This window comes from Suricata suricatta, chromosome 7, assembly GCF_006229205.1.
Source record: "Suricata suricatta isolate VVHF042 chromosome 7, meerkat_22Aug2017_6uvM2_HiC, whole genome shotgun sequence".
NCBI classification, from domain to species: Eukaryota; Metazoa; Chordata; class Mammalia; order Carnivora; family Herpestidae; genus Suricata; species Suricata suricatta.
The window spans coordinates 29,781,107-29,808,010 of NC_043706.1; the positions used below are offsets into that span (position 1 = coordinate 29,781,107).

Genomic DNA, 26,904 nt, shown 5'->3' on the forward strand with positions numbered 1-26,904 from the left:
GCACAAGAGAAATTTCTGTGGTGGGTAATGTTCCATATCTTAAAAAAATTTTTTTAATTAAATTTTTTTATGTATTTATTTTATTCTGAGAGACAGGCAGTGAGCTGGGGAGGGGCATAGAATCTGAAGCAGGCTTCAGGCTCTGAGCTGTTAGCACAGAGCTCAACACAGGGCTTGAACAGACAGACTATGAGATCATAAACTGAGCTGAAGTCGACGCTTAACCGACTGAGCCACCCAGGCGCCCCTTTAAGTATTTATTTATTTATTTTTGAGAGAGAGAGAGAGCATGAGCAGGGGAAAGGCAGAGAATCAGAAGTGGTGACAGCAGTGAGCCCGATGCAGGGCTCAAATTCAGGAACTATGAGATCATAACCTAAGCCAAAGTCAGACACTCAACCGACTGAGCCACTCAGGTGCCTCAGTTCCATATCTTGATATGAGTTGTTACTTGGGTGACAATCCATGTAAAAAGTCAATGAATTGTACACATAAGACTTGTGCATTTTATGTGTGCTATATCTCAATAAACAAAAGATAATGCAAGTTGATGTGTCAATGGCGAAGAGTCACATGTTATTAAAAATAGATTTGACCATTTCATCTAGGTTTTCCAACTTGTTAATAACATATGGTTGCTCACAGTACCCACTTACAATCCTTTTTATTCTGTAGAATCAGGAATAATGTCCCCAATTTCATTTCTGATTCTAGTAATTTGTATCTTCTCTTTTTTCTTTGTGTGGCTAGCTAACGGCTGCAATTTTGTTGGTCTTTTCAAAAAAACATCTTTTGCTTTCATTGTTTTTCTAGTTTCTATTTAATTTATCTCTGCTCTGGTCTTTATTACTTCCTTCCTTCTGCTAGCTTTGGGTTTAATTTGTTCTTTTTCCAGTTCCTTTAGCTGTAAATGTAGGTTGTTGATTTAAGAACTTTCTTGTTTTTTTTTTTAATGTAAGTGTTTATAGTTATACATTTCCATCCATGCAGCTTTTGCTGCATCCCATAAGTTTTGGTGTGTTGTATCTTAATTTTTATCCATCTTTAAGTATTTTCTAATTTCCCTGTGATTTCTTTTTTGATCCATTGGTTGTTTTTTTTTTTTTTTGATCTAACAGTCTCCCTATTTAGGTTTTTATTGTAAAAATTCTGAAATGTATAAAAAGCAGAGAACTCCCCCCGCTAAATATTCATCTTGCAGATCTTCTATTTCCTTTTTAAATTCTCTGTCGACTAATGCATTTATTTTGCTGAAATTTAAAAGAAATCCCAGACCCCTAAGTTTCTCCACCCTACATGTTCTCTTTTGTGTCTCTTTGGAAAACAAAACAAAACAAAACAAATGGACAATTTCTTATGTAACCACAATGGCGTTGTCATGCATAACAAAATTAACAGTCATTTCTTGCCGTTAAGAATTCACACCAATCCATATTCACCTTTCATTGACTGTCTATAAAATATATTTTTTTATGATCCATTTGATGGAATTGAGGTACAACAAGGCCAACTGCATTTGGCTATGATGTCTCAAGTTTCTCTTTCCTAGGGCAGCTTCTCCTTTCCCCATTTATTTTCATGACTTTTACTTGTTGAAGAAACTGCTCTGACTTCTTTTTAAATTAAACCTGGGATATCCCTATTCCAGTAGCTCCAGAACTGGTTATGCAGGTAGGCATGGTGGCTACATTCATCACCAAATGAGGCTTTGCTTTCAATCCAGTGAATTATGCGCCCTTCTACAGCAACTGGAACTTGTAAAATAAAGTCTGGTGTTTTTTCATAACCCTTTGCACGGAGCTGATCTTCATCGAGGAAGGACAGGTTTTTCTCCAGAAGCAAGTCTCTCAGCAGGACCTCATGCTCATGTCCAATGGCATGTTTGATGCAGTCTACTAGTGGTCCATAACAGCAGTCGTTCACGATGCACTGATAGACCTGATTTGCTAGAACTCCATCTGGAATCTGAGACGGGTTCCGTAGCATACTATTTATAACAGACTTGGAGGGTGGAGTTTCTTCATGCTCTTGTAGAAACCTCTCTAGTATAATCCGAGCCATTAATGAGGGTGCATAGTCCACTTCATTGGCCAGCTCCAGGAGTACTGGGGCAGCTCCATTTCTCCCCACTCCATTCCGGTACCTCTGATAATAACTTTCAATCGCCTCTGGAGTATGATGTTTGGCATGTGTTCTTTTGATATGTTTCTGGTACTCCTGGGAGAAGATGCTCAGCAGAGTGGCCTGCGATTGACTGGGGAATCTCTGCTTCAGCTTCCTCAGGCTCTGCCTGGTAGGCAGCACAGACACTAGGCACTGGGCTATCTCGTCGTACTGGGCTTTGGTCAGTATCATGTTGGGCCAGGGACTGGGAAGTGGCGGGGACAAGGAAAGAACACCCTGGATGCCAGCAGCCTTGGTGCCGGGAGACCAGGAGTGGGCACACAGCGGCACGGCGCTGGGAGTCTTTTTTGGCTTGCTCCTATATCTCCTTTCGATCCATTGGTTGTTTAAAAGTGTGTTGCTCAATTTGAGTATTCCAGTTTTACTTTTGTTGTTGATTGCTAACTTCATCCTATTGTGATTGGAGAAGCTACTGTGTGTGGTATCTATCTTTGGAATCTATTGAATTATAATTTATGGCCTAATGCATGGTATATCCTGGAAAATGTCCCATGTGCACTAGAGAAGGGTGTGTGTGCTATTGCTGTTGGGCAGCGTTCTGTACATCATGTCTGTTAGATCTAGTTGGCTTAGTGTGTTAAGTCCTTTATGTTCTCACTTACTTTCTGTCTGATTGTTCTGCTTATTGTTGTTAAGGGTAGGTTATTGACATCTCCTACTATGATTGTAGACCTGCCTTTCTCCCTTCAATTTTGACCCTCATTGCTTCTTATATTTTGGTGGTCTGCACTCAGGTATGTAAATGTTCTAATTGTTATATGTCCTTGCTGCACCAAACCTTGTATTTATGTATAATGTTCTTCTTTGTCTTTTGTAAACTTTTTTTAAATTTATTTTTTTTGTCTTTAAAATATTCTTAAAAATTAAAAAAAAATCTTTTTGAGAGAGAGCACATGCAGGGGAGGAGCAGAGAGAGAGGGAGACATAGAATCCAAAGTAGGCTCCATGCTGTCAGTGCAAAGCCTGGCTTGGGGCTTGAACCCACAAACGGTGAGATCATGACATGAGCTGAAGTTGGACCCTCAAACTGGCTGAGCCACCCAGGATACCAAACATTTTTTAAGGTTTATTCATTTATTTTGAAAGAGAGAGAGAAAATTGGGGAGGGTCAGGGAAAGGGAGGGAGAGAGAGAATCCCAAACAGGCTCTGCACTGTCAGCTTGGAGCCCGATGTGGGGCTCAATGTGGAACTTGAACTCACGAACCACTGTGAGATCATGACCGGAGCCAAAATCAAGAGTCAGAGGCTTAACTGACTGAGTCACCCAGGCACCCCTGTATTTTTTTAAAATCCAGTCTTCCAATCTCTGTATTTTGATTGGAGAGTTTAATCCACTTACATTTAAAGTAATTACTGATAAGGAGGGACTTACTTCTGTCACTTTGCTATTTATTTTCTTTTTAAAAAATTTTTTTAAATTTATTTATTTATTTTGAGAGAGAAAGAGAACATAAGAAGGGAGGGGAAGCGAGAGAGAGAATCCCAAGCAGGCTCTGCATTGTCAGCAAGGATCTGGATGCAGAGCTTGAACTCACGAACTGTAAGATCATGGCCTGAGCCTAAGCCAAGAGTTGGCTGCTTAACCCACCGAGCCCCACCCCCCGGTGTCCCTTGCTATTTCTATATGCCTTATAACTTTCTTTGTCCTTCATTTCTTGCATTACTGTCTTCTTTTGTGTTTAGTTGATTTTTTTCATAGTGAAACATTTTAAAGTTCTTTCTTATTTACTTTTGTGTATATTTCATAGTTATTTTCTTTGTGGTTACCATGGGGATTACTTTTAATACCCTAAAGTTAATAACACTAATTTGAATTTATACCAGCTTAATTTCAATCACATACAGACTGCTTCTTTATGACTCTGTTCCCACTCCTTTTGGTTGGTGATATCAAAATACTGTATGGATATATTTACTGCCACTGAACTGTAATTTAAAAATGTCTAAGATGGTAAATTTTTAATGTACACTTTACCACAAAAATTTTTTAAAAATAGTTATGGCTGATATTTAAAAAAGTGGGATAATTGTATTATTGTTGCATTCTCAAAGAAGGAGGAGTACATATCTTATAGAGATGCATACTTATGTATATTAACAGGTAAAATGTAATGTAATGCCTTGGATTTATTTAAGAGTAATCCCAGAAGGAGTGGATGAGTCTACAGATTATCCATATATTGCTGATTATTGAAGCTGGGTGATAGGTATGTGGAGGTTCATCATATTTTATTTTATTTTTCTTTCTCTTTTATTTTGTAAAACTTCAGTCTGCAGAGAGGATGCATAAGGGTCTCCTGTTAGTAATAGCAGGGTGGCTCTTTTGGTGTATTGGAACATTTAGGCAGATATTCAAATCACTTTTTCCTGTAAAATGGCTTTTTTTCCCTGCTGGGAATAAGTCTGAGGATGCAAAAGAGGTGCTGAGATTCCCCAGAGACTCTCTGCAAGAATCTTCCTGCCTGGCTCCAGACCTGTTCCTCTGGCTTCCTATATTTCCCTTCATCTGTTTGAATATATACAACATGTACCCAGTAAAAAATGCAAAGAGAAATGAAGAAGATTTCGTGAAGGGTAAGTCTCTCTCCTTGCTCCACACCCTATTTCCCAGCCCCCAGTTCTCCCCAAAGACAAATCTCCAATCCAGGTTTTTGTATACCTTTCCAGAGAAATCGTATACATATAAGGAGCATATGTAGTTACAGCCTCTCCCCCTCTTTTCTGCATAAATGGCAGCAGCCCGTATACATGGTTTTGCGTGTCTGCTTAGTTAAAAAGTATATATTATATTACAGATAATATCTTGAGACATGACACTTAACACATTCATAAACCTTAAGCTTTCAGAGGGTACACAGTATTCCACTGTCCAAACTACAAGGTGCAGTGCGTTATTATTCTTCTGCTAGTGGGCATGGGTTATTTTCAAATGTTTGCTCGTGGGGACAATGAATGGTGTAGTGAATATCTTTGTATACCACCCTTCCACACCTGTAGGGAAAAGAACCGCTCATTTTGATAGTCCTAATTTAATTCTCACAGGTACCATAAGGGATTTTGCTGTTGGCTCCCTGCATGACAGGTGACACAACAGGGTAAATAAGGCTGTGCAACAGCTAATACATGTGCCAACCCAAACCTGAGGTTCTAGGCTGTCTTCAGTCAAAGCCTGAATTCCTTCTAGTACACTGGGGCTGTGTGTGCTGTGTGCTCATGAGGGCATGAGGAATTCTGCCAGGGTTTGACCTTTCATTTGAGTCTGGCAGAAAAGCAAGGCATGAATGTTTGTCCCTTCTACACTGGAAAGTTCTCTCCCTGCCCCTTGGCACTTGGGAGGTGAGAGTGGGAGACTGCCCTTCCTTGAACCCTAGCACTGCCCTTTTGGTAGGAGGGAGCTAGTGTTCAGAAGAGGAAAGGAAATGGATCTCCCCACTACCTCCACAACACACACACGCCCCAGGATATGGAGGAAAACATAAGGGACACATTTTTTTAATTGGAAAAAAAAAAACCTTTTAAAAAGTAATCTCTACCTCCAATGTGGGGTTCCAACTCACAACCCTGAGATCAAGAGTCACATGGTCCCCCGACTGAGCAAGCCAAATACCCCTGAGAAGCATTTTGAATGAAAGAGCTGAGGAGGAGCAGTTAGGTCCCCTTCCCACCAAATCCACGTCCAGACCCGGGGGATGGAGGTGGTGAGAGAGGGATCCAGGGAGGTACAGCCTGAGGCCATCCCTTCCCTTGTCCTCTTCCAGCTGACCCCTGAATACATGAGTCATGGTCACCACCCTCTCACCTGGGCTACGCAGGGCAGCCTCTCTGATAGGTGGCAAGAAGTGCGGGAGAGGGAATGACATGCATCGTTGGCCCCCGTGACCGGGAAACCTCAGAGGATGGGATGGACAGAGGTGAGGTGGGAGCGGCGTTGTGGGCAGGTAAAGACGCTAGTATGTCCCAGGCTTGGTTGTTTACAGGACTGGTTTCCACGTGAAGGAGCTATGGCTCCTTATGGGAGGTTAGGGACGGGCCTCTGTTTCTTGGGAGGTCCCCACTCTACCTTTGATACCTTGCTTAATTCTCAAGAATTGTTTATGCAATGGATGGGTTAGAAGAGGAGGTTCAGTATCCTGACCCACAGTCTAGGTCTGCAACGTGGCCTCTGGGGTTCAGAGGCTTAGAGGAGCCTTAGGAAGGGGGAGGGACTAGGGCCTGGGCATAACCCTTCCTGAGGCACTAAGGGTGATTTATGTAAAGTTTTCTCAAGATTACAGTTGGGCAGTTAGTCCAACATATGTAGGTCAGTGCATGGTCAGATGGGGTGGTGTGCACCTAGTGCCCTAGCGGTGGCCTATTTTAGAGGAAGTGAGTGGAGTCTGACCTAATGTAAATATTTTATTTAAAAAGTGGAAAGGGATACCTCGCTGGCTCATTCAGAGGAGACTGTGACTGTTTTTTAATGTTTGTTTATTTTTGAGAGAGAGAGACACACAGAGCACGAGTGGGGGAGGGGCAGAGAGAGAGGGAGGAGCCTGCGACTCTTGAGCTCAGGGTCGTGAGTTCAAGCCTCATGCTGGGTATAGAGATCACTTAAATAAATAAAACTCGACAAACAAAAAAAAGAAGTGGAAGGACTAGAAAGCAAAGACACGTTTGTTGCTGATCTAAAGGATGCTGTTTACTTAGAGTGAGAATAGGACTGGGGTTCTGCTGAGGTATAATCTTGAGTGTTTCAGTAGACACCCCCCCATGTGTCCTCTCTGTGGGGAGGCTGAGGTGAGCACCCAAAGAGCTAGAAGACGTCCGTCCGTCCCGTGTAGGCCCTGTAAGAATCTGGAGGACTGAGAGAGCTCCCTGAAGGATGACGGATTGGAGAATAGAGAAGATGTCACAGGAGAGGGGATAGCAAGAGGCAGGTGTCCAGGGGAAGGACATCCCCTGCCCTAGAGGGGAATTCAGGAAGCTCAGAAAAGCTACTTCAGAGACAGTATTAGGAATAGGCGCTGGAACGTGGGCTATGAATGTAGACTCAGCAGCCATGCTGCCTGGGTTTGAACCCTGGCTCTGCCACTTAGCACCTGTGGGAATCTGGGGCCAGTCATTTAACAGTTCTGTGCCTCAGCTTCCTCATCTGTAAAGTGGGGATAACGACAGAACCTGGGTCATGGGCTTTTTGTGAGGGTTAAATGAGCTTCTACACATAAAGGGTTTAGAATACTGTTTGGCACATAGCAGGTCCTGTTAATATGAAGTCTTCTTTTTCAGAAGCAGCCTCTGAGACAAGGATTCAAGGGCAAATCGTGCATTTGAGAGGTGGTGCCAGGAAACATGGTAGGGGAATGGGACAGTGAGAGAGGGAAGGAAGGGAGTCCATAAAAGACAAGCAAATTTACTGTTGCAGATGAGTGGAAATTAGCCCCACTGAGGACCCTGGAGCTGTGTAGAGCATCACAATTGCCCCATGGTGGGCAGTGAGCCAGCTGGGACATTTAAATGCCCATTTCTTGTGGTTACAGACTGAGGGCAGCTTTCAGGGGGCCTTAGTTATCTGGCATTCCCAGCTTTCTGCACACAAGTGGAGCAGGACAGGAGGGAAACCTTCAGGCAAGGAGCTGCCATTGTAAGTCATTGGCCTTCCCCAATGGTGGGGCCCAAATGTTGTGAGTGAGACAAGGACAAATCCTCCACAAACATAGAGGCGTGTTGAGTAATCTGATCCCACAGCTAAAATCACGAGGTAGGCTATGAATCAGGCCAAGTCAGCCTAGTTTCCAAAAGCAGGGGTGATCTGGAAATGGGAATTGGCACTACAGTCACCACGGAAGGTTGAGGGTGGCAGATCCTAAGATGTCCGTTAGATCCACGTTTAAGTGCCCAGATGGACAAAGAATAGACTGTGGCCAAAAGAAGCCTACACAACAGGGGCCTTGCCCGGTTTACCAGCTGTTTTACTCTTCGTAGGAAATTTTCAAAAAGCTGAGCTCTTCATGGGAGTAGTAGGGGATCTTGAGGGGCCATCATATCATCATTTCTTTCATATGTATGCATGTATGTTTTTATTTTGGGACAGAAAGAGAGAAAAAGAGAGAGCATGCATGGGTGGGTGAGGGAGAGAGAGAGAGAGAGAGAGAGAGAGAGAGAGAGAGAGAAAGAGAGAGAGAGAATTTGAAGCAGACTCCATGCTCAGTGCAGAGCCCACCTGGGGGCTCGATCTCATGACCTGAGACTGTATCAAGAGTCTGCTACTTAATTGACTGAGCCAGCCAGGCACCCCCATCATTTCTTTTTATTTAACCTGTGATAGGAGATAAGTTGCAGAGTATGGTGTGTTGCTTTCTGCCTTTAGAAGTGGTTCCCTGGAAGTAAGTATTAGAAACCTTGGATTGATGAGAAGAAATCTGGACAAGAGGGGAGACACTGGCAGGAGTGGAGGGGCTGTCATTTTAAGCATTATCTACCTCCTTCCTTCCATCTGGGGTGAAAACAGGTTGCATTTGCCAGGCTTTTTAATGATGCAAAAAATAGACGAGCCAAGATCACCTTCACCAAATAGGAATCTACTGAAAATCTACTTGGGAGCCTAAGGAAGGGAATAAAGGTCTGATGTATTCAGGTCCAGAGCCTCTCAAGTCATGGTCCTCCCACACTGGACTGGGCCTCATGGACAACTGGAACTGGGACCCAACTCCAGGGACCCACTTCTTTGTTTGCCTTGATTCACCACCAGGCAATGTGGCGTTTCCGAGAACAGTTTCCCGTCATAGTTAACCTCCTCTTTTGCATGCTGTTGTCTCCCAAAATCCATTCTCTTCTTTTTTTTTTATAATAGTTTATTGTCAAATTGGTTTCCATATAATACCCATTCTCTTCTAATATAGTATTAGAGTTCCAGCTGTGCACTTGGTAAGCAAACTAGAGACCACATTTCCCAGCCTGTCATATAACCAAGTTTTTACCAATAGAATGTAAGTGGAAGAGTTAGGTGAATTTCCATGTCCCTACTTGTCCCCTATTTTTTCTATTTTTTAAAGAGTATTTTTTGGGGCGCCTGAGTGGCTCAGTCGGTTAAGCGTCTGGCTTCGGCTCAGGTCATGATCTCACGGTTCGTGGGTTCGAGCCCCACGTCCAGCTCTGGGCTGACAGCTAGCTCAGAGCGTGGGGGCTGCTTCGGATTCTGTGTCTCCCTCTCTCTTTGACCTTCCCCTGCTCGCACTCTCTCTGTCTCTCAAAAATAAATAAAAACCATAAAAAATTTTTAAAGAGTATTTTTTAAGTTTATTTATTTATTTTGAGAGAGAGAGTGCACAAGTAGAGAAGGAGCAGAGAGAGAGAGGGGAAGAGAGAGAATCCCAAGCAGACTCCGCACTGTCAGGACAGAGCCGTGTGGGGCTCAAACTCTGGAACCATGAGATAATGACCTGAGCTGATGTCGGGTGGTTAACTGATTGAGCCACCCAGGGCCCCCCCTGCCTTTTTTCTTTCATTCCACTTCCTTGGGACTGGAATGCAGACTTGATGGAGACTTCTTTTGACCATGCAGGCAAGGACAATTCTGAATGGTATGGCAGAGCCACCAGATGGAAGGAGCCTGGAATCCTGAGTGATATTGGTGGGCAACTGTGCCCTGCCAGCCAGGGCCACTCTTGCCATATCAGCCCTGTCTGCTTACACTGAGGCTTTTACATGAGAGAGATATAGACTTCTACCTTATTTAAATCACTGCATTTTGGGTTGTCTTTATTACAGCAGCTTAGATTAGACCCTGATAAGCACATGTCCATGGGTGTTGCCTTTGGCTCCCAAATAGATTTCTGGCTAAGTGTATTAGTTAGAAACATGTTTGGCTGCTAAAACAAAGGTTAGCACAACAGGGGCTTAAATGGGCTGAGCATCAATAGTCCAGGGCAGTCATGGTAGGCCTGCAGGATTGGGGAGCAGAACTTCTTTAATTTTGTTGCTTTGTCTTCATCAACACATGACTTCCATCTTGTGGTCTAAGGTGGCTGTATTGTCTTATACCCATCTTTCTGCATTGCAGCCAGGGGGCAGGGAGAAGAAAAATTGAGGAGCATACTCTGTAAAAAAATGTTTATTTAGGGGCGCCTGGGTGGCTCAGTCGGTTAAGCGTCCGACTTCAGCTCAGGTCATGATCTCATGGTCCGTGGGTTCGAGCCCCGCATCGAGTTCTGTGCTGACAGCTCAGAGCCTGGAGCCTGCGTTAGATTCTGTGTCTCCCTCTCTCTCTGCCCATCCCCTGATCTCTCTCTGTCTCTGTCTCTCAAAATAAAGTAATAAAGACATAAAAATTTTTAAAAATGTTTATTTATTTTTTAGATAAAGAGCAAACGGGGTAAGTGCAGAGAAAGAGGGTGACCAAAGATCCGAGGCAGGCTCTGTGTGACAGCAGAGAGCCCGATGTGGGGCTCAAACTCACAAACCATGAGATTATGACCTGAGCTGGAGCTGGATGCTCAACTGACTGAGCTACCCTGGTGCCTGCACACCCCTTTCTTAAGAGCATACTCTTAAGGGCCCAGTGGAAAACTTGCAATTTTTAATACTTAAGGAAGAAGGGATAATGGGTTCTAACACAATGCTAAGTTTATTTAACTTAACAAATGCTGGGAGAGAGTCATGAAAGAAAGGCACCCCCTTACTTAAAAGCAGCTATTACATATGAGCTGGGCAGATGTGTTAGTCTGCTTGGGTTGCCATAAGAAAATACCCTAGACTGGGTGGCTCAAACAACAGAAATACATTTTCTCACAGTTTTGGAGGCTGGAAGTTTGAGATCAGTGTGTCAACCTAGTTGGTTTCTGGTGAGGACTCTCTTCCTGACTTACAGACAGCCATCTTCATGTGGCCTTTCCTCTGTGACGCATGGGGATGGGAAGGAGGTGTGGAGGGGAGGTGTGGAGGTGTGGAGGGGGGAGAGAGAGAGAGAGAGAGAGAGAGAGAGAGAGAGAGAGAGAGACAGAGACAGAGAGCATTCTGGTGTCTCTTCTTATAAAGACACTTGTCCTGGGGCGCCTGGGTGGTTCAGTCAGTTAAGCGCCCAACTTCAGCTCAGCCCATGATCTCATGGTTTGTGAGCTTGAGCCTCATATCAGGCTCTGTGCTGACAGCTCAGAGCCTGGAGCCTGCTTTGGATCCTGTGTCTCCCTCTCTCTCTGCCCCTCCCCTGCTCAAGCGCTGTCTCTCTCTCTCTCAAAAAAAAACATGAATAAACATTAAAAAAATTTTTTTTAAATAAAGACACCTGTTGGATCAATGCTCCATATGGCCTCATTTAACTTTAATTTTCTCTTTATAGGCCCTATCATCTTTAGGTTTAGTCATATTGGGGCTAGGGCTTCAGGACATGAATTTTGGGGTGAAATTATTCAGTTCATAGCAGTGGCCTAAGGAAGGTTCCCAAAACTCAGGGACTTAGTATTCAGTCAGATGAGAGGTCATTATGTCCTGATAACTAACAACTTTGGAATCTTAGTTGCTATAGTGGTTTGCAAAGTATGGCCATAAATCTCTCCTATTCTAGTGTGTGTGCCTCTTTGCAATATGACTTTGCTATTCCTCACATCATGAGATAAACTTACTGGCTGATTTGCGGTCACCAGTAGAACCACTGGAGGCAGTGACATTATATGACTTCTGAAGATAGGCCTCAGGAGACCATACAGCCTTTGCTTGGGATCTCTTAGAATGCTCTCCTGAGACTGCTTATGCTCAGCAAGGCTAGGGATGAAAGACCAGGGAGAGAGAGCAAGCTCTTCTTGCTGATCTCAGCTGTCAGCTGACCGCAGCTGCATGAGTGAGTCCAGGCAAGAGCAGCCGCAGAATCACCGGGCCAGCCCTCAGAATCATGATAAAGAAGAAATTATGTTTTTAAGCCCCTAAATTTTGGGTGGTATCTGTTTTTTCCAACAGCAGTGGTAATGTAATAGATTAAAACAAAGATCTGTTTTTTGCTCATATTACGTACATATCCTATGGAGGTCGGCAGAGGAGTGCTCTTGGTGTCACTCAGGACTGTGAGCTGACTGACAGAGCAGCCGCCATCTCGAATATTGCCACACGGGGAAAGGAGTGTGGTGAGGACTCCATTGGCTCATAAAGCTTCCATCTAGAGATGGTACATGTCACTTATATTTCACTGGTCAGTGCAAGTGGATAGGGAATTTCAACCCCACTATGTGACTGAAGGGAGATAAAGCCAGAATCTTTGTGAACATCTCTAATATCCACCACCCTTAAGAGAGTTTGTTTCTCTGTTAACAGTATGAGTAGGAGGGCAGGGCTGGTATGACATCAAGACAGTGTCAGGGACCCACGCTTCTCTGTCTGTTTGCTCCACCATCCTCTGGATGTTGTGCTTGAATCACCATCAGACTGATATTTTCTTTTTTAAATTTTCTTTTAAAGTTCATTTATTTATTTTGAGAGAGAGAGAGAGAGAGAGTGAGAAAAGGAGAATTCAAAGCAGGCTTTGCACTGTCAGCACAGAGACTGATGTGGGGCTCAATCCCATGAACTGCAAGATGATGACTTGAGCTGAGATCAACAGTCAGACACTCAACGGACTGAACCACCCAGGCGCTCCTACCATCAGATTTAAATTTTAGCCTATGGAAAGGGAAGAACATACTCCCCTTTTATTTTAGGGGTATAATTTGGAAACTATATATATATATATATATATATATATATATATATAGATAGATATAGATATATAGATATCAGTTTTACTCAATTCCTATTGGCCAGAATTAGGTCACATGTTACCTAGCTGCCAGGGTAGCTGGGAAATGTAGTCTTTAGCTAGGTGACTATGTGTTCTGCTAAACATCTTACTGTAGAAGGAGGGAAAAAGAACAGATACTGGGTGTCAGAGAGGCACAGCAGCAGCTTTGAGACCCCCAACACCAAGGGTATCATGGTCTTCCTGCATTCAGTCAGTTTTGTCCAAGCTGAGCCCTATTTTGCATATGTGTTTCGAAGAAGTTATTTGTATGTGTGTGTATATATTTTAAAATTTAAATCTTAGTTAACATTTAGTGTAATAATGATTTCAGGAATACAATTTAGTGACTCATCACTTGCATGTAACGCCTAGTACTAATCCCAACAAGTGTCCTTCATCTTCTTTTTTTTTTTTTAACAAGTGTCCTTCTTAATGCCCATCACCCATTTAGCCCATCCCCCCACCCAACACCCCTCCTGCAACCTTCAGTTTGTTCTCTGCATTTAAGAGTCTCTTATGGGGGCGCCTGGGTGGCTCAGTCGGTTAAGCCTCCGGCTTCGGCTCAGGTCAGATCTCACGTTCGTGGGTTCGAGCCCCGCGTCGGGCTCTGTGCTGACAGCTGGCTCAGAGCCTGGAGCCTGCTTCTGGTTCTGTGTCTCCTTCTCTCTCTGCCCCTCCCCCTCTCATGCTCTGTCTCTCTCTGTATCAAAAATAAATAAAACATTAAAAAAAAAAAGTCTCTTATGATTTACCTCCCTCTCTGTTTTTATCTTATTTTTGCTTCCCTTCCCCTATGTTCATCTGTTTTCTTTTTTTTTTTAACTTTTTTTTAGTGTTTATTTATTTTTGAGAGAGAGACAGAGAGACAGAGTGCAAGCTGGGGAGGAGGAGAGAGAGGAGACACAGAATCCGAAGCAGGTTCTAGGCTCTGAGCTGTCAGCACACAGCCCGACGCGGGGCTCGAACTCATGAACCGTGAGATCATGACCTGAGCCAAAGTCAGATGCTTAACCGACTGAGCCACCCAGGCGCCTCTGTTTTGTTTCTTAAATTCCACATATGAGTGAAATAATATGGTATTTGTTTTTCTCTGACTTATTTCACTTAGCATAATATACTCTAGTTCCATCCATGTTGTTGCAAATGGCAAGATTTCATTCTTTTTGGTGGCCTAGTAATATTCCATTATATATATCACATCTTCTTTATCCATTCACCAGTTGATGGGCATTTGGGCTCTTTCCATACTTTGGTTGTTATTGATAGTGCAGTTAACATTGGGGTACATGTGCCCCCTTGAATCAGCGGTTTTGGATTCTTTGGGTAAATACCTAGTAGAGCAATTTCTGGGTCATAGGGTAGTTCTATTTTTATCTAAGAAGTTATTTGTAAATCAAATGAGTTTTCACAAACTTAAATGATCACTTCAGAGATGTTTCATATCTATCTGTCGATTTTAGAGAGAGACTGAGCACGTGGGTACATATGTGTGAGTGGGGGAGGGACGGGGGAGGAGAGAGACAGAGAGAGAGAATGAATCCCAAAGCAGGCTTCACACTCAGTGCAGAGCCATGTGCGGCCTTGATCCCACTACCCTGAGATCATGACCTGAGCTGAAATCAAGAGTCAGACACTCAACAATGAGCCACTCAGGCTTTTTTAGATTTAAAATTTTTATTTGTTTGTTTGTATATTTATTTATTTATTTTAAATGTTTATTTTTTGAGAGAGAGCGCCCATGTGAATGAGTGGAGGAGGGGCAGAGGAGAGGGAGACAAAGGATTCGAAGCAGGCTCTGGGCTGACAGCAGAGAGCCCAATACAGGGCTTGAACTCATGAGCGGTGAGATCATGACTTCAGATAAAGCTGAAGTCAGATGCTTAACCAACTGAGCCACCCAGGCCCCCCTCATCTTTATTTTTAATTGATCTTATTTATTCATATCCCACATTGTTTGATAAAGTATTAAAGAGACTTCTGTGGGATGGAGGGATTAACATGTTAGTTTAGAGTTTCTCTCCTTCTGACATTTCATACAATTGCAGGTTGTAATTTAAAGACACAGCCAAAATCCCCAAATACTTTTGTTGTTTGGGTAACCATCCCAGACTTATTTATGTTATAAATTGGGACTTTTTTCTACCGGACTTCCCGTAAAAGTGTTTTAACCATCTTGCAATCTTCAAAACTAAATGTTGATTTCATTTCTACCTCCAGATTTTCTCTGGGGAAGGGTTGCAAGAAGAACAAGATTGTGATTCTTCGTATTTATATAGAATTTCTGAGAAAATTAGCCTGTATTCCTTGGAGGTTTATGGTCAAGAAGCAGTCCTATCCCCGGCTCTCAGGAAATAAAGTCCACTTGGGCACCCAGGAGAAAACTGAAACTTTACTTAAATAAACGATTTCGCAATATCTCGGATGGTTTGTGGGTTTGTGTGCTTTAGATGATGCACGCTGAGCATGTGTGTGTGCACGCGTGTGAGGGGGTGCAGGCTGAGGGCAGTATAAAAAGTGAATAGTGCAGATTGATGGACTAGGATATGTTGGGATTAGGGAGACAGACGAGGGCTTCACCCTCTCAGCTCAGCCCCCAATCCCTGACTCCCTCCCCCTCCCCAAGAACACACTCCCCTTGCCACTCCCTAGTTTTCCTTCTCTGGCAGCAAATAAAGCAGCTGCTGAGCCAGCTCTGGGTTTCGGGAAGTCAGATGACCTTTTCCCTCTGCGGGCTCTCTGCCTCTCTCTGCCTCAAGGTGGACACCATGGATCCACTGATGGCTCTCCTTTGCCTGTTGCCCCTGTACCCAGGTAGGAGCAGGGGAGGGGGTGCTGGGGTCCCGTGGGCGAGGGCTGTGCTGCCCGAGTTGGGTTCCCACTTGTAAATGGACAATCCCTCTTGCTTTCCTTTTCTCATCTTTTCTCCATTTCTGTGTTGTGTCCCATGCTCACAGGCTTGGCTGCTGCCACCCCCTCCTGCCCTCAGAATGTGAATATCTCCGGTGGCACTTTCACCCTCAGCCAAGGCTGGGCTCCTGGGAGTGTCCTCACCTACTCCTGTCCCGTGGGCCGCTACCCATTCCCAGCATCGCGGCTGTGCAAGAGCAACGGACGGTGGCAGACCCTGAGATCCACCCAGCTGACAAAGGCAGTCTGCAAACGTGAGGCTCTCTGGGGGCCTTCCTCACGGTGCCCACCAGTGGCCACTCCGCAACTTCCATGTAGAAGTTGCTCAGGGTGGGGCTTAACCTGACGAGGTGATGGGCCAGGGATGGCCGAGCTGCTTTTCCACAGGGCTTTTCAACATCGTTGGAAAATGCCATTGTCCACAGCAAGGCATTGGAGGAAGGCTTTGATGGAGATCGTGGGGATACTAAAGCTGGGTTTTTTAAATACTCGGGATGATTTTTTAAAAATATTTAACAACTGACTGCATAGTCCCAATCATACAGAATGTGTGCTGGAGTCCCCTGTCCTGCCAGGGGTTAACCTGTTTGGTTGTCCACTCGTGGGACATCTGAGGACCCCCAGGGGAGAGGCTGGGGTGACAATGCCCTCAGAGGTCTGAGAGAAGTGCTTATTTATCAATCTATTAAGTTGAACTGTGTGAAATTGCCAAAATTCAACCAATTGCCGCAAGCAGGGATTTCACGTGCAACAACCCAGTAGGTCGGCAGCCAGCTGGCTGTTCCCACGCGCCCGAGCCGAGCATCACTCAGCCCAGGTGTCCTCCGTCCGTACCTATATCCTCCTCCCCTTCTCTCCCTCCAGCTGTTCGCTGTCCAGGTCCTGTTTCCTTTGAGAATGGCATGTTCACCCCACGGCTCGGGTCTTACCCTGTGGGCGGCAACCTGAGCTTCGAGTGTGAGGACGGTTTCACACTGCGGGGCTCACCTGTGCGCCACTGTCGCCCCAACGGCATGTGGGATGGGGAGACAGCCGTGTGTGACAACGGCGGTGAGTGCCCTGACCGATGGCCGCGTGGGGGCTGGGATCTCCTGGGAACCTTGGAGTCAGATGTGTGCCTGGAGACCAGGAGCCTGGTGTTTCTGATGTCAAAATAATATTTCCTGAATTTTGGTAAATTGAGGTCTACAGGTCACACATCACCAGCCTGCAGGGAGCCTGGCTGAGGCAGGTGGTGCTAAGGTTGGGCTCTGATGTGAAGACTCCTCACACTCTGTGCAGCTTTTTTAAGTACCTCAAAGCAAGATTGGTGCTCGGGCCCAGTGGGCTATTGTAGGGATGGCGTGCTGAGAGGGAGCTGAGCGCTGTGCCTTAGTGCCTGCCTCTGCAGACAGTTTGGGCCCAAGCTTGGCTCTGATTTGGGCAGCCTTTGGCCCAGTTATTTAACCTTTCAGTGCTCCAATTTTCACATCTAAAATGGAGACGGTAAGAGTGGCCACCACATGGGGTTGCCGTGTGGATTAAGTGAGTTGACATCAGTAAGCATCTGCAAGAGTGCCTGGGGTTTGGTAAGGACACATATACTTTTGTCATACTTATTGCTGGCCATGTCAATGGTGAGGGGCTCTGCTTGATACAAGTGGGGCACCCAGGATTCCCTGGGTAATACAGAAGACACGGAATCCACGAGATGTTAGGACCATGCCATGACCCAGGGGGCCAGCCATTGGTTCTCTACTCATATTCATGACTCTGCCAAATAGCCATTGATTCAATCTTAGCATGTGTGCTGCCAAAGCGAGCACAAATAGCCACTGATTCAAACATAAATAGAATTGATTTGAAAATTGAGGTACAATCTACCTAAGTGTACAAATCTTACATATTCAGCTCCGTGCACATTTGCACGTGTCTACCTGCGTAATCCCCAGGCAAGGTAGAGGACGTGCCCGGGAAAGCAGGAGGCTCTTCCTGTCCACTCCTGCCCACAGGCTGGCCATTCTAACTTCTGTCCCCATAGTTTAGTTGATCTCATTCTTACATTTCATACAAGTGGAATCACATAGAATGTGCTCTTTTGGCATCTGGCTTTCTTTACTCAACATTCTGCCTGTGAGATTTAGCCATTTGTTATTTTTCATTGCTGTGTAGTTTCATTATACAAAGAGATTACAATTTATTTATGTGTTCTCTCGTTGATGGCACTGGGGTTGTTTCCAGTTTGGGGCTATTACAAGTAAAGCTCTCTGAACATATGAACATGTTGTCTAGGAGTGGAATTATCCAGTCACAGGTTGACATATGTTTAGTTTTAGTAGAGGCTCCAGCAATGTATCTGAGTGCTGGTCGCCCCACATCCTCTCTGACACCTGGAATTATCCAAGTTTTAGCCATCCTGGTGGGTGTGTAGTGATGCCTCACTGTGGTTTATGAAGTGCAAACATCTGTGGCAGCGTTGGGCTCGTCAGCTAGCATCTTCCCTGGAGCTCTGGGATGGATGCAGGCTGAGTCCCTGGGTTGGGACTGGGATGCTTCAGCTGGCATGCGAGGCCACTGAGCTCTAAACATTTTGCCCTACTTAAGATTTCCCACGCACACCCTTGGGAGGCACAGTTGTGGTATCTCCCAAGGAGGAGGCCAAATGACCCACGGAGGCCCCACAGGTCTGGAGAGGAGGAAGAACCCCGAGGGAGAGGGGGTGAGCAGGGCCGAAAGGCTGAGAAAGGTGTCCCTGCTCACTGCCATCTTCCTTTGTTCCCTCACAGCTGGCTACTGCCCCAACCCAGGAATCTCGGTGGGTGCCGTGAGGACAGGGTCCCGCTTCAGCCTTGGGGACAAAGTCACCTACCGCTGCTCCTCAAATCTGGTGCTGACTGGATCTGCGGAGCGGGAGTGCCAGAGCAATGGGGTCTGGAGCGGGACTGAGCCCATATGCCGCCGTGAGTAGCCAGCCACCCTGACCCCCCAGATTCCCTGCGCGCCCCACTTCTGCTCCTGACTGACCCCAGTGGCTCTTCCCACAGAGCCCTACTCTTATGACTTTCCTGAGGATGTGGCCCCCGCCCTAGGTGCCTCCTTGTCCCACCTACTTGGAGCCACCAATCCTACCCAGAAGAAAAAGAGTGAGTGTTTGAGGCGGGGACAGTAGGGTGCTGGGTCTGGAATGGGAGGAACAGTCTTCTCGGAGGGTGCTCAGAGCTTCCATAAAGCTCAGTGGGGCTGAGCTGACTGGAGGGGAGGCAGGGAGGCCCTATCCCTTAGCAAGAGAGCTGGCGGGAGGTGAAGATGTGAATCTGCTCCTTCCATCTTTCTTCCAGAAAGCGTGGGTCGTAAAATACAAATCCAGCGCTCTGGTCACCTGAACCTCTACCTGCTCCTGGATGCTTCTCAGAGTGTGTCTGAAGACGACTTTCACATCTTCAAGGAGAGCGCCATCCTCATGGTGGACAGGGTCAGGAAATCATAGTCTGTTTATAGAGGAGGCCTTTCTATGCCCACTGTCTCTCTCTAGTTCCTTCCCTTCCTCAGAATCCCACGCACAGCCCACCTCCTCCAAAAAGTCCTCCTAGATTATGGGATTCCATGCAGGAATCATGGGTTCAATTTACAGGATCACATAAACACTCCCGGGGCACCTACTATGCGTCAGGCACTGTGCTGAGTGCGGGGGGATATCAGAGATGAACAAGGCTGAGGTCCTGCTTCCCAGGAACCAACCCCTCATCTAGAATGGTGGTCTCCAGAGAACGTGTACAAAAGAACCAGTGGGGTGTGGTAGACAAGTGCTGGTACCCTTGTTGAATGATTTTCAATTTAAGTTAAATCAACAACTTAATATTTAAGACTTTCCTTGAAAAGTTCCAAATTTTTTATATTTAAAATGTGTATAATATATTTGAATGGTGATGTACTTTATAAATATGAGTCAATTTTTATAAATCTAATGCCTATATTTTGGTATGTGCTCAAAATATTTTTACTGACAGGATGAATGAACAGGAGAGTTTGGAAGCCACTTACTTTAGATTCTTTGCCAGCACTTTGCTTGGTAATTATGCTTCTCACAATAGTTTATGTAGATATTTGTTTTCCTTTCCACTTACATTTTAAAGAAGGCAGTTATTATGTTCCTTAAGCTCTTAAGACCAGTAGTAACTCAGTAAGCTGTGAGGCTGCAAACCTTGCCAGTTAGAGAACTGCCTTAGATTCATGTGATCAGGTTCACATTGTACCTCCATTTGCACCAGTGGTGTGATTGCGGGCAAGGCACCAAGCCTCAGTGTGCTCGTCTATAAAATAGGGCCTTCTTGCCCCCTCCCAGAATTGATGTGAGGATGCAGTGAGGAGTGAGTGAGCCTATCAAACACACTAGATGGCCTGCAAATGTCAGTGTCGTGGCTCCCTGCAACCAGCAGTCTCTTAGTAAGTGACTGCTTGCGGCCCTTGCCTCTGTCAGTCTCGGTGCTGGCTCTCTGCCTCCTCTGGGGTCCTGGGCTTTCTCTCTTACTCTCTCCCCTTTGGCTTCAGGGCCTCTCATGCTGCCTCTCACTTGCCCTTCACAGATCTTCAGCTTTGAGATCAATGTGAGTGTTGCCATCATCACCTTTGCATCAAAGCCCAAAATCATCATGTCTGCTCTGCACGACAACTCGAGGGATGTGACTGAAGTGATCAATAGTCTGAACAATGTCAACTATAAAGGTACACGTGTCATCAAATGAAGGTGATGAGGTGGGGAGGAGGATAAGCTGCCTGTACCTGCAAAGAGATTCTGGACAAGTTAGAGAGAGAGTGAGGCCTTCTGGTGACATTCAAGTCCCAGGTTCTGGGGCTCAGGTTCCTCACATGGGGGTGGCTTCCAAGTCAGGTTCATGGTGGCCGAGTCCCAGCTCCCACCAGCTGATGGCTTACTCTACACAGCCAAATGCTTCACACAGGTGTTTGGCTCCTTCCTGATGCCAGAACTACATGGGCTGGTTTTGTTGGCTAAAGGCTGGAGTCTCCCCATGTCATTAGGAAACCACCTGGGTGGTAGAGAGCAGATGGCAATGACCATCCATGTTCTTTGGAAACTCCATCTTTGAATCTTGAGGCTTTAGAGTGGCCACTGGGTTATGCAGTATTTCTAAGGGGAAAGGCTTTTAGTGTCTGAACAGGCAATGATGCCAAACCTCTGTCTGGATAGCTAAGGTCCAAGTTTATGAAGCCAGTTTATAAATGCATTTCCAATGGTGGGGAAAAGAGAGATTCCCTTCTCTCAGGCAGTAGGTGGGAAGTCTCTAAGAGAATCCTTCCTCTTCACATAATCCAGACCATGAAAATGGAACCGGGACAAACACCTATGCGGCTTTAGATAGTGTCCATATCATGATGAACAACCAGATGCAACGCCTCGGAATGAGCACGGCGGCCTGGCAGGAAATCCGACATGCCATCATCCTTCTGACAGACGGTGGGTACAGTCATCTCTGCAAGTGAGTCTGGCACAGTGGAAGGAGCACCGATTGGGGGGGAGGGGTCAAGACACCTGCATTCTGGTTCTCCCTCTGCCACTTTGGGTCTCAATTTCTTGTTTGTGTAGTAGAAATAGTGTTGGTGGTGACGGTGGAAGGACAGCGATGATGATGATTGTCATAGCTGCCTTCCTTCCCTTACACAACTTTTATGGAGAGCAATTGAAGTAGTTTGTGTAAAAGTACTTTGTGATTACAGATATCAATTATTGTTACTACTGGAAAGTTGCCTTGAGTCAGCTAGACAGGGGTGGAGGGGCGGCTTTGGGACAGGAATGTCAAGGTGCACGGATGGAAGGACAGATTGTGTAGTGGATATGGGCGATGCCATTTATCTCTTGATTATGTCCAAATTACATGGCCCCTTCAGAACTTGCTCTTCTTGCCTATATAATTAGGATATCCACACTACCTGAAGTTTCAGGAGAGTCAAATGAGATACAGTTTACAAAGCTCCTGACCCAGTGCCTGGAATGTAGAGAATTTCAGTAAATAACATACTTGAAACTCATGTGGGAAGTGGTAAAGCTTGAGATTCCTAGGCTGAATGCCCACTCCTCCGGAGCTGTGGGGAGTACGGATATACTCCCTCAACAGACAATTCTTTTCCTTCCGTTCTAGGAAAGTCTAACATGGGTGGCTCTCCCAAGCTGGCTGTTGACAATATCAAAGAGATCTTGAACATCAACCAGCAGAGGAACGACTATCTGGGTGAGCCTCTGTCCCCCCCAGCTGTGCGCCTTTGCGAGGGCATGAGTCGGGCAGCCAGCAGCCTGGGCCGCAGCTTGGCTTTCTTTCCAGTGAGATCCCAGGCTGTGTCGTTCTGTGTTAAGGCAGCTGAGAATCATGCCGAACAATCTGGAACCAAACTGCCCTGCAGTTGTAGACTTTGAGCCTTGGTTTCATCTTGGGTTGGCTGTGGCTGTGGGCAGTTTCTGTATTTGCTAGAGGGGGACGGTGCTAGGCCTACCTCAGAGGCCAGTGGGGGCGAATGCTCAGCTCTTATCTGGTACAGAGGAACAGTATATGTGAGCGGCTGCTGCCACCATTGTGGCCATGAACCTGTCCAGGGAGGAAAGGCCTGGATTCCTTGTAGGGACTGTCCCTGGCCTTCCTCTTTCAGGGATACAGATAACTAATGCTGTAGCAGTTGCAGCCTCGAAAGGAACAATTCCTCAGTTCAGACTAAACACAAATTGCACTGATCTTTGGCCAGAAACGAATTTCAGACAGAGTGCTCCTGATAAGCGAGGATAATTGCTTTTGCACCTCCAAGCTTCACTTTCCCCTTGGGTCCTCTCTTTCCTGTTCATGCCACCCACCCTACCTGCCCTGTAGGGGCAAGCAGATTCCTTTTTAAAACTCTGGCTTCTGGTAGGCAAAGACTAAACTCTCCTCCCTAACGCCTCAGCATCACTGGGTGAGGGCTAAATGCTCAGAAACACCTTATTAAAAAGAAGCAGGTGGGGCACCTGGGTGGCTCAGTTGGTTAAGCATCTGATTTCAGCTCATGTCATGATCTCACGGTTTATGGGTTTGAGCCCCGCATCAGGCTCTGTGCTGACAGCTAGCTCAGAGCCTGGAGCCTGCTTCGGATTCTGTCTCCCTCTCTCTCTGCCCCTCCCCTGCTCACGCTGTCTCTCTCTCTCAAAAATAAATAAAACATTAAAAAATTTTTTTAATAAAATAAAACAAACAAACAAACAAAAAGAAGCAGGAACTGATGGGACATAGTCACAAAAAACATGCAGGACATAACTGTTCAGCCCCCACAGTGACTGCTTCTGGCCTGCCTAGGGATAGATTGTTTCCTGAGAAAAGCCTGTCTCCCAGTCTATCTGTGCATCTCGCTCTTTGCATACCACCCAGGATCCTCTGGGGGCCAAAAAGGGCCAAGACAGATGCAAAGCATGAGGGAAGACTGGACTCTGTGGGCCTCAGCCCTGGGGCAGCTCTGACTGGCACCCAGGCTGGCTGGGAGGGAGGTCATGGATGATTGTGTGAGGCCAAGTTCTCCAGTGGGAAGAGATGGCTCCAGAACCCTCTCTCGAGCCTACACTCTACAGAGGAACCAGATCTGATGGTTTGCCTCCATGCATGCTCATGATCTCCTTATTCAGTCATATAAATGTGCTTACTGAAAGTCTCTCCTGGGCATCATTCTAAGGACGCAGCTGCGAACAAAACAGACAAAAACATCTTGCTGGGGTTGTCATCCTGGAGGGGCAATGTATTAGTCTTCTAGGGCTGCCGCAACCACAAGCTTGGGTGGCTTGAAACAACAGAAACTTATTCTCTCACATTCAGGAGCCTAGAAGTCCAAAATCAAGGTATCAGCAGGGCCCTGCTCTCTCTGAAGCTTTAGGCAAAGGCTCTATTTCCAAATAAGGTCACACCACAGGTATCAGGGGTTTGGACTTGAACATATCTTTTGAGGGACACAATTCTACCCATTGCAGGCATTAAACAAGACAAATTAGGAAACTATATGGCATGGTAGATAGTGACATGTGCCAAGGTATAAAATGGAGCAGAGAGGAAATAGAATTGTCTGAGGCATTGCCGTTTTAGACAAGGAGCCCCGGGAAGGCCTTGCTGAGATGGTGACATTTAAGACTTGAAAAGGTAAGAAAGTGAGCCATGTGGACATTCTGAGAAGGAGTGAGCCAGGCAGAGGCGTAGCTTATACAAAAGGCCTAGTGTGGGAGTGTGCTTGTAAATTTGTGGAACTTTGACGAAGCTCTATGGAAGGGAGTGAAAGGTGAGTGTTGGAAGTGAGCTCAGATAGGTAGTAGCAGGTGACGGTCCAGCTCAGTTAGGGCTTTGTAGGATCCAGTAAATTCCAAACGATAGTTTCCTATCTCATGAGGTAGCCCCTCAGCCACTAGATTCTGGTGATTTCCTTCTTCCCATCAGACATCTATGCCATTGGGGTGGGCAAGCTGGATGTGGACTGGAGAGAACTGAATGAACTGGGGTCCAAGAAGGATGGTGAGAGACATGCCTTCATTCTGCAGGACACAAATGCTCTGTACCAGGTCTTTGAGCACATGCTAGGTGAGTGTGCTTTGCCCTCTTCAGAGTGCGGTGGGTGGTGAGGAGCCAGCAAGAGCTCTAGATTGGGAACTTGCTCACAGTGCCCCTCACATACCTCCTCCCCCTCTGCTCCTATACCCACAGATGTCTCCCAGCTCACGGACACCATCTGTGGGGTGGGGAACATGTCAGCCAATGCCTCTGTCCAGGAGCAGACACCCTGGCATGTCACTATTAAGGTACCAGGAAGGAGGGATGGGGCTTGGATCCCAGAGGTGGAAGAAGCCATGGGCCAGAGACATAAGCAGTCCCTGAAGATCACCTGTCTCCCTGCAGCCTAAGAGCCAGGAGACCTGCCGGGGGGCCCTCATCTCAGACCAATGGGTCCTGACAGCTGCTCACTGCTTCCGCCATGCTGAGAACAGCTCTCTGTGGAGGGTCACTGTAGGTAAGGCAGGGCTCACATTAGGTTCCTGACCCCATGGCCAGAGCTATCACCCTTTGTTCCTAGCCCCTAACCTAATCTGTCATATTGTTCACAGGGGATCCTAACTCTCAGTGGGGCAAAGACTTCAGTATTGAGAAGGCTGTGATCTCCTCGGGATTCGATGTCTTTGCCAAGAGGAATCAGGGAATCCTGGAGTTCTATGGTGATGACATTGCCCTGTTGAAGCTGGCCCAGAAAGTGAAGATGTCCACACATGCCAGGTGCTGGAGTCTTGGATGAGAGAGCATCCTCTGGGGGAGAGTGCTCTGGGGAGTCCCAGAGGAGAGGACCCCATGGATGGGCCTGTGTGACCCTTGTCCTTCTCCCCAGGCCCATTTGCCTTCCCTGCACGGTGGAGGCAAATCTGGCTCTGCGGAGACCCCCAGGAAGCACCTGCCGAGACCATGGTGAGTGCTGGGGCTTAGGGTGCATGAAGAGCCAGCACCAGGGCTTAGGAGTGACGACACGGGCTGTGCAACAGCCCCCCGTCTGGGGCCTGGATGCTCAGTATAGGGATCAGTACCACATCTCTTTCTCCTTGACCACAGAAAGTGAACTTCTGAACAAACTGAGTGTTCCTGCTCATTTTGTTGCCTTGAATGGGAGCAAACTGGACATTAACCTCAAGATAGGGACAGAGGTGAGGACCTCAGGTCTGGGATGCTGCGGGAGAATGGGACTCCCCGTGGCAGCTCCCTAAAGGTCTCTCTTCGTCCTTTCCTCATCCAGCTCTGGCTGGTTTCTCCATCTGATCCCGTGTTGCCCCTCTTCCAGCTCTAGCTGAGCTGCCAGGTGTCCCTTGATGAGATGGCTCATTCTCTCCTTCTCTCCTGTTCCACCCCTGCTGCAGTGGACAAGCTGCATCCAGGTTGTTTCCCAAGACAAAACCACATTCCCCAACTTGACGGATGTCAGAGAGGTGGTGACAGACCAGTTCCTATGCAGTGGGACTGAGAAGGATGAAAATCCCTGCAAAGGTGAGCCCCTCCCACCCCAAGCCTGGATTCCTGAGGGAAAGTGCACCGATGTCCCTGTGGCTGGCATGCATGCCAGGGCACTGGTGCACTGCCCTGGTAACAAAGGAGCAGGGTGAGTTAAGATGACAGTCTCTTGTCCCTCCTTTCTGACAGGAGAATCTGGGGGAGCAGTTTTCCTTGAACGGAGATACAGGTTTTTTCAGGTGAGGAGAGAAGGGGGAACAAAGCTCATGGGACTGGGGTTACAGAATCTTGGCCTTGAAAGAGGCTGAGTGAGGCCTTTGAATGAGCCAGTGATTTTGAGGCTCGGAGCTGGGGCTGTGACAGCCTCCCACCTCATTCTGTCTTTCTTCCAGGTGGGCCTGGTGAGTTGGGGTCTCTACAACCCCTGTGGCAACAGCAATAAAAACTCCCGCCAAAAGGCCCCCAAGGGCAAGATCCCACCACCACGAGATTTTCACATCAATCTCTTTCGCTTGCAGCCCTGGCTGAGGCAGCATCTGGAGGGTATCTTGAACTTTTTGCCCCTCTAATTGTGGTTACTGACCCCTCTGTTGTCTTGCCAGCATCTGCCAGTCTCCCACTCTTGAACTTCCACCCTCAGACCCCATGACCCATCCATGCTCCCAGCTCCAGGACTCGTGCACACATCCCAGCTGGGGAATCCCCAGGGGCCCACCCTCTGCTGTACTTGGCTCACTCTCCTTTCACTTTCACATGGAATTTCCCAGTTTTGAAATTAATAAAAATTGATGATTTCCTCATCTGTCTGTGTCTATGACTGGGGGCTGGCCAGGGGGCAGAGGAAGGCTAGAATGATTCCAGGAACTGTGGGGAGGCAGGTCAGAGACCCTGCTGGACAAACAGTTGCTGGACTCTGCTCCAGAGCAGAGTCAACAGGGAGTGAGCCGGCCTTATTTCTTGTCCCTGAGGGTGTGGTTTGGGATTACTGGGGAGGAACTGGAGCTGAGGGATGGTATTGATGGGTCTGTCCTGGATCGTGGGCAGGAAAGGGTAGGGCTTATGCAGTTCTGATTTCCTTGACTGGCAGCTCCGTG

General features: G+C 46.6%; 1 protein-coding gene and 1 pseudogene across 1 annotated transcript; one reads left to right on the plus strand and one right to left on the minus strand.

Moving 5' to 3' along the window:
• Positions 1 to 1,589: 1,589 nt before the first annotated feature.
• Positions 1,590 to 2,355, minus strand: LOC115295429 (annotated as a pseudogene).
• Positions 2,356 to 15,626: 13,271 nt separating this feature from the next.
• On the plus strand, positions 15,627 to 26,610 carry C2 (complement C2). Its single transcript, XM_029943307.1, has 18 exons — positions 15,627 to 15,737; positions 15,881 to 16,087; positions 16,698 to 16,883; positions 18,599 to 18,772; positions 18,857 to 18,955; positions 19,151 to 19,284; positions 20,396 to 20,534; positions 21,145 to 21,285; positions 21,968 to 22,057; positions 24,263 to 24,403; positions 24,527 to 24,621; positions 24,719 to 24,830; positions 24,925 to 25,090; positions 25,200 to 25,276; positions 25,418 to 25,509; positions 25,720 to 25,846; positions 26,000 to 26,049; positions 26,203 to 26,610. The coding sequence occupies exons 1-18, from the start codon at positions 15,638 to 15,640 to the stop codon at positions 26,377 to 26,379; spliced, it is 2,307 nt and encodes a 768-aa protein (XP_029799167.1). The 5' UTR covers positions 15,627 to 15,637; the 3' UTR covers positions 26,380 to 26,610.
• The last annotated feature ends 294 nt before the right edge of the window (positions 26,611 to 26,904 follow it).

Bases quoted from the DNA above. Each gene is read 5' to 3' on its own strand.
- C2 (XM_029943307.1), top strand. From the start codon at position 15,638: ATGACCTTTTCCCTCTGCGGGCTCTCTGCCTCTCTCTGCCTCAAGGTG. The intron at 22,058-24,262 runs GTGAGCCTCTGT...TCTTCCCATCAG, and splicing joins GCAGAGGAACGACTATCTGG to ACATCTATGCCATTGGGGTG. The intron at 25,847-25,999 runs GTGAGCCCCTCC...CCTTTCTGACAG, and splicing joins GGATGAAAATCCCTGCAAAG to GAGAATCTGGGGGAGCAGTT.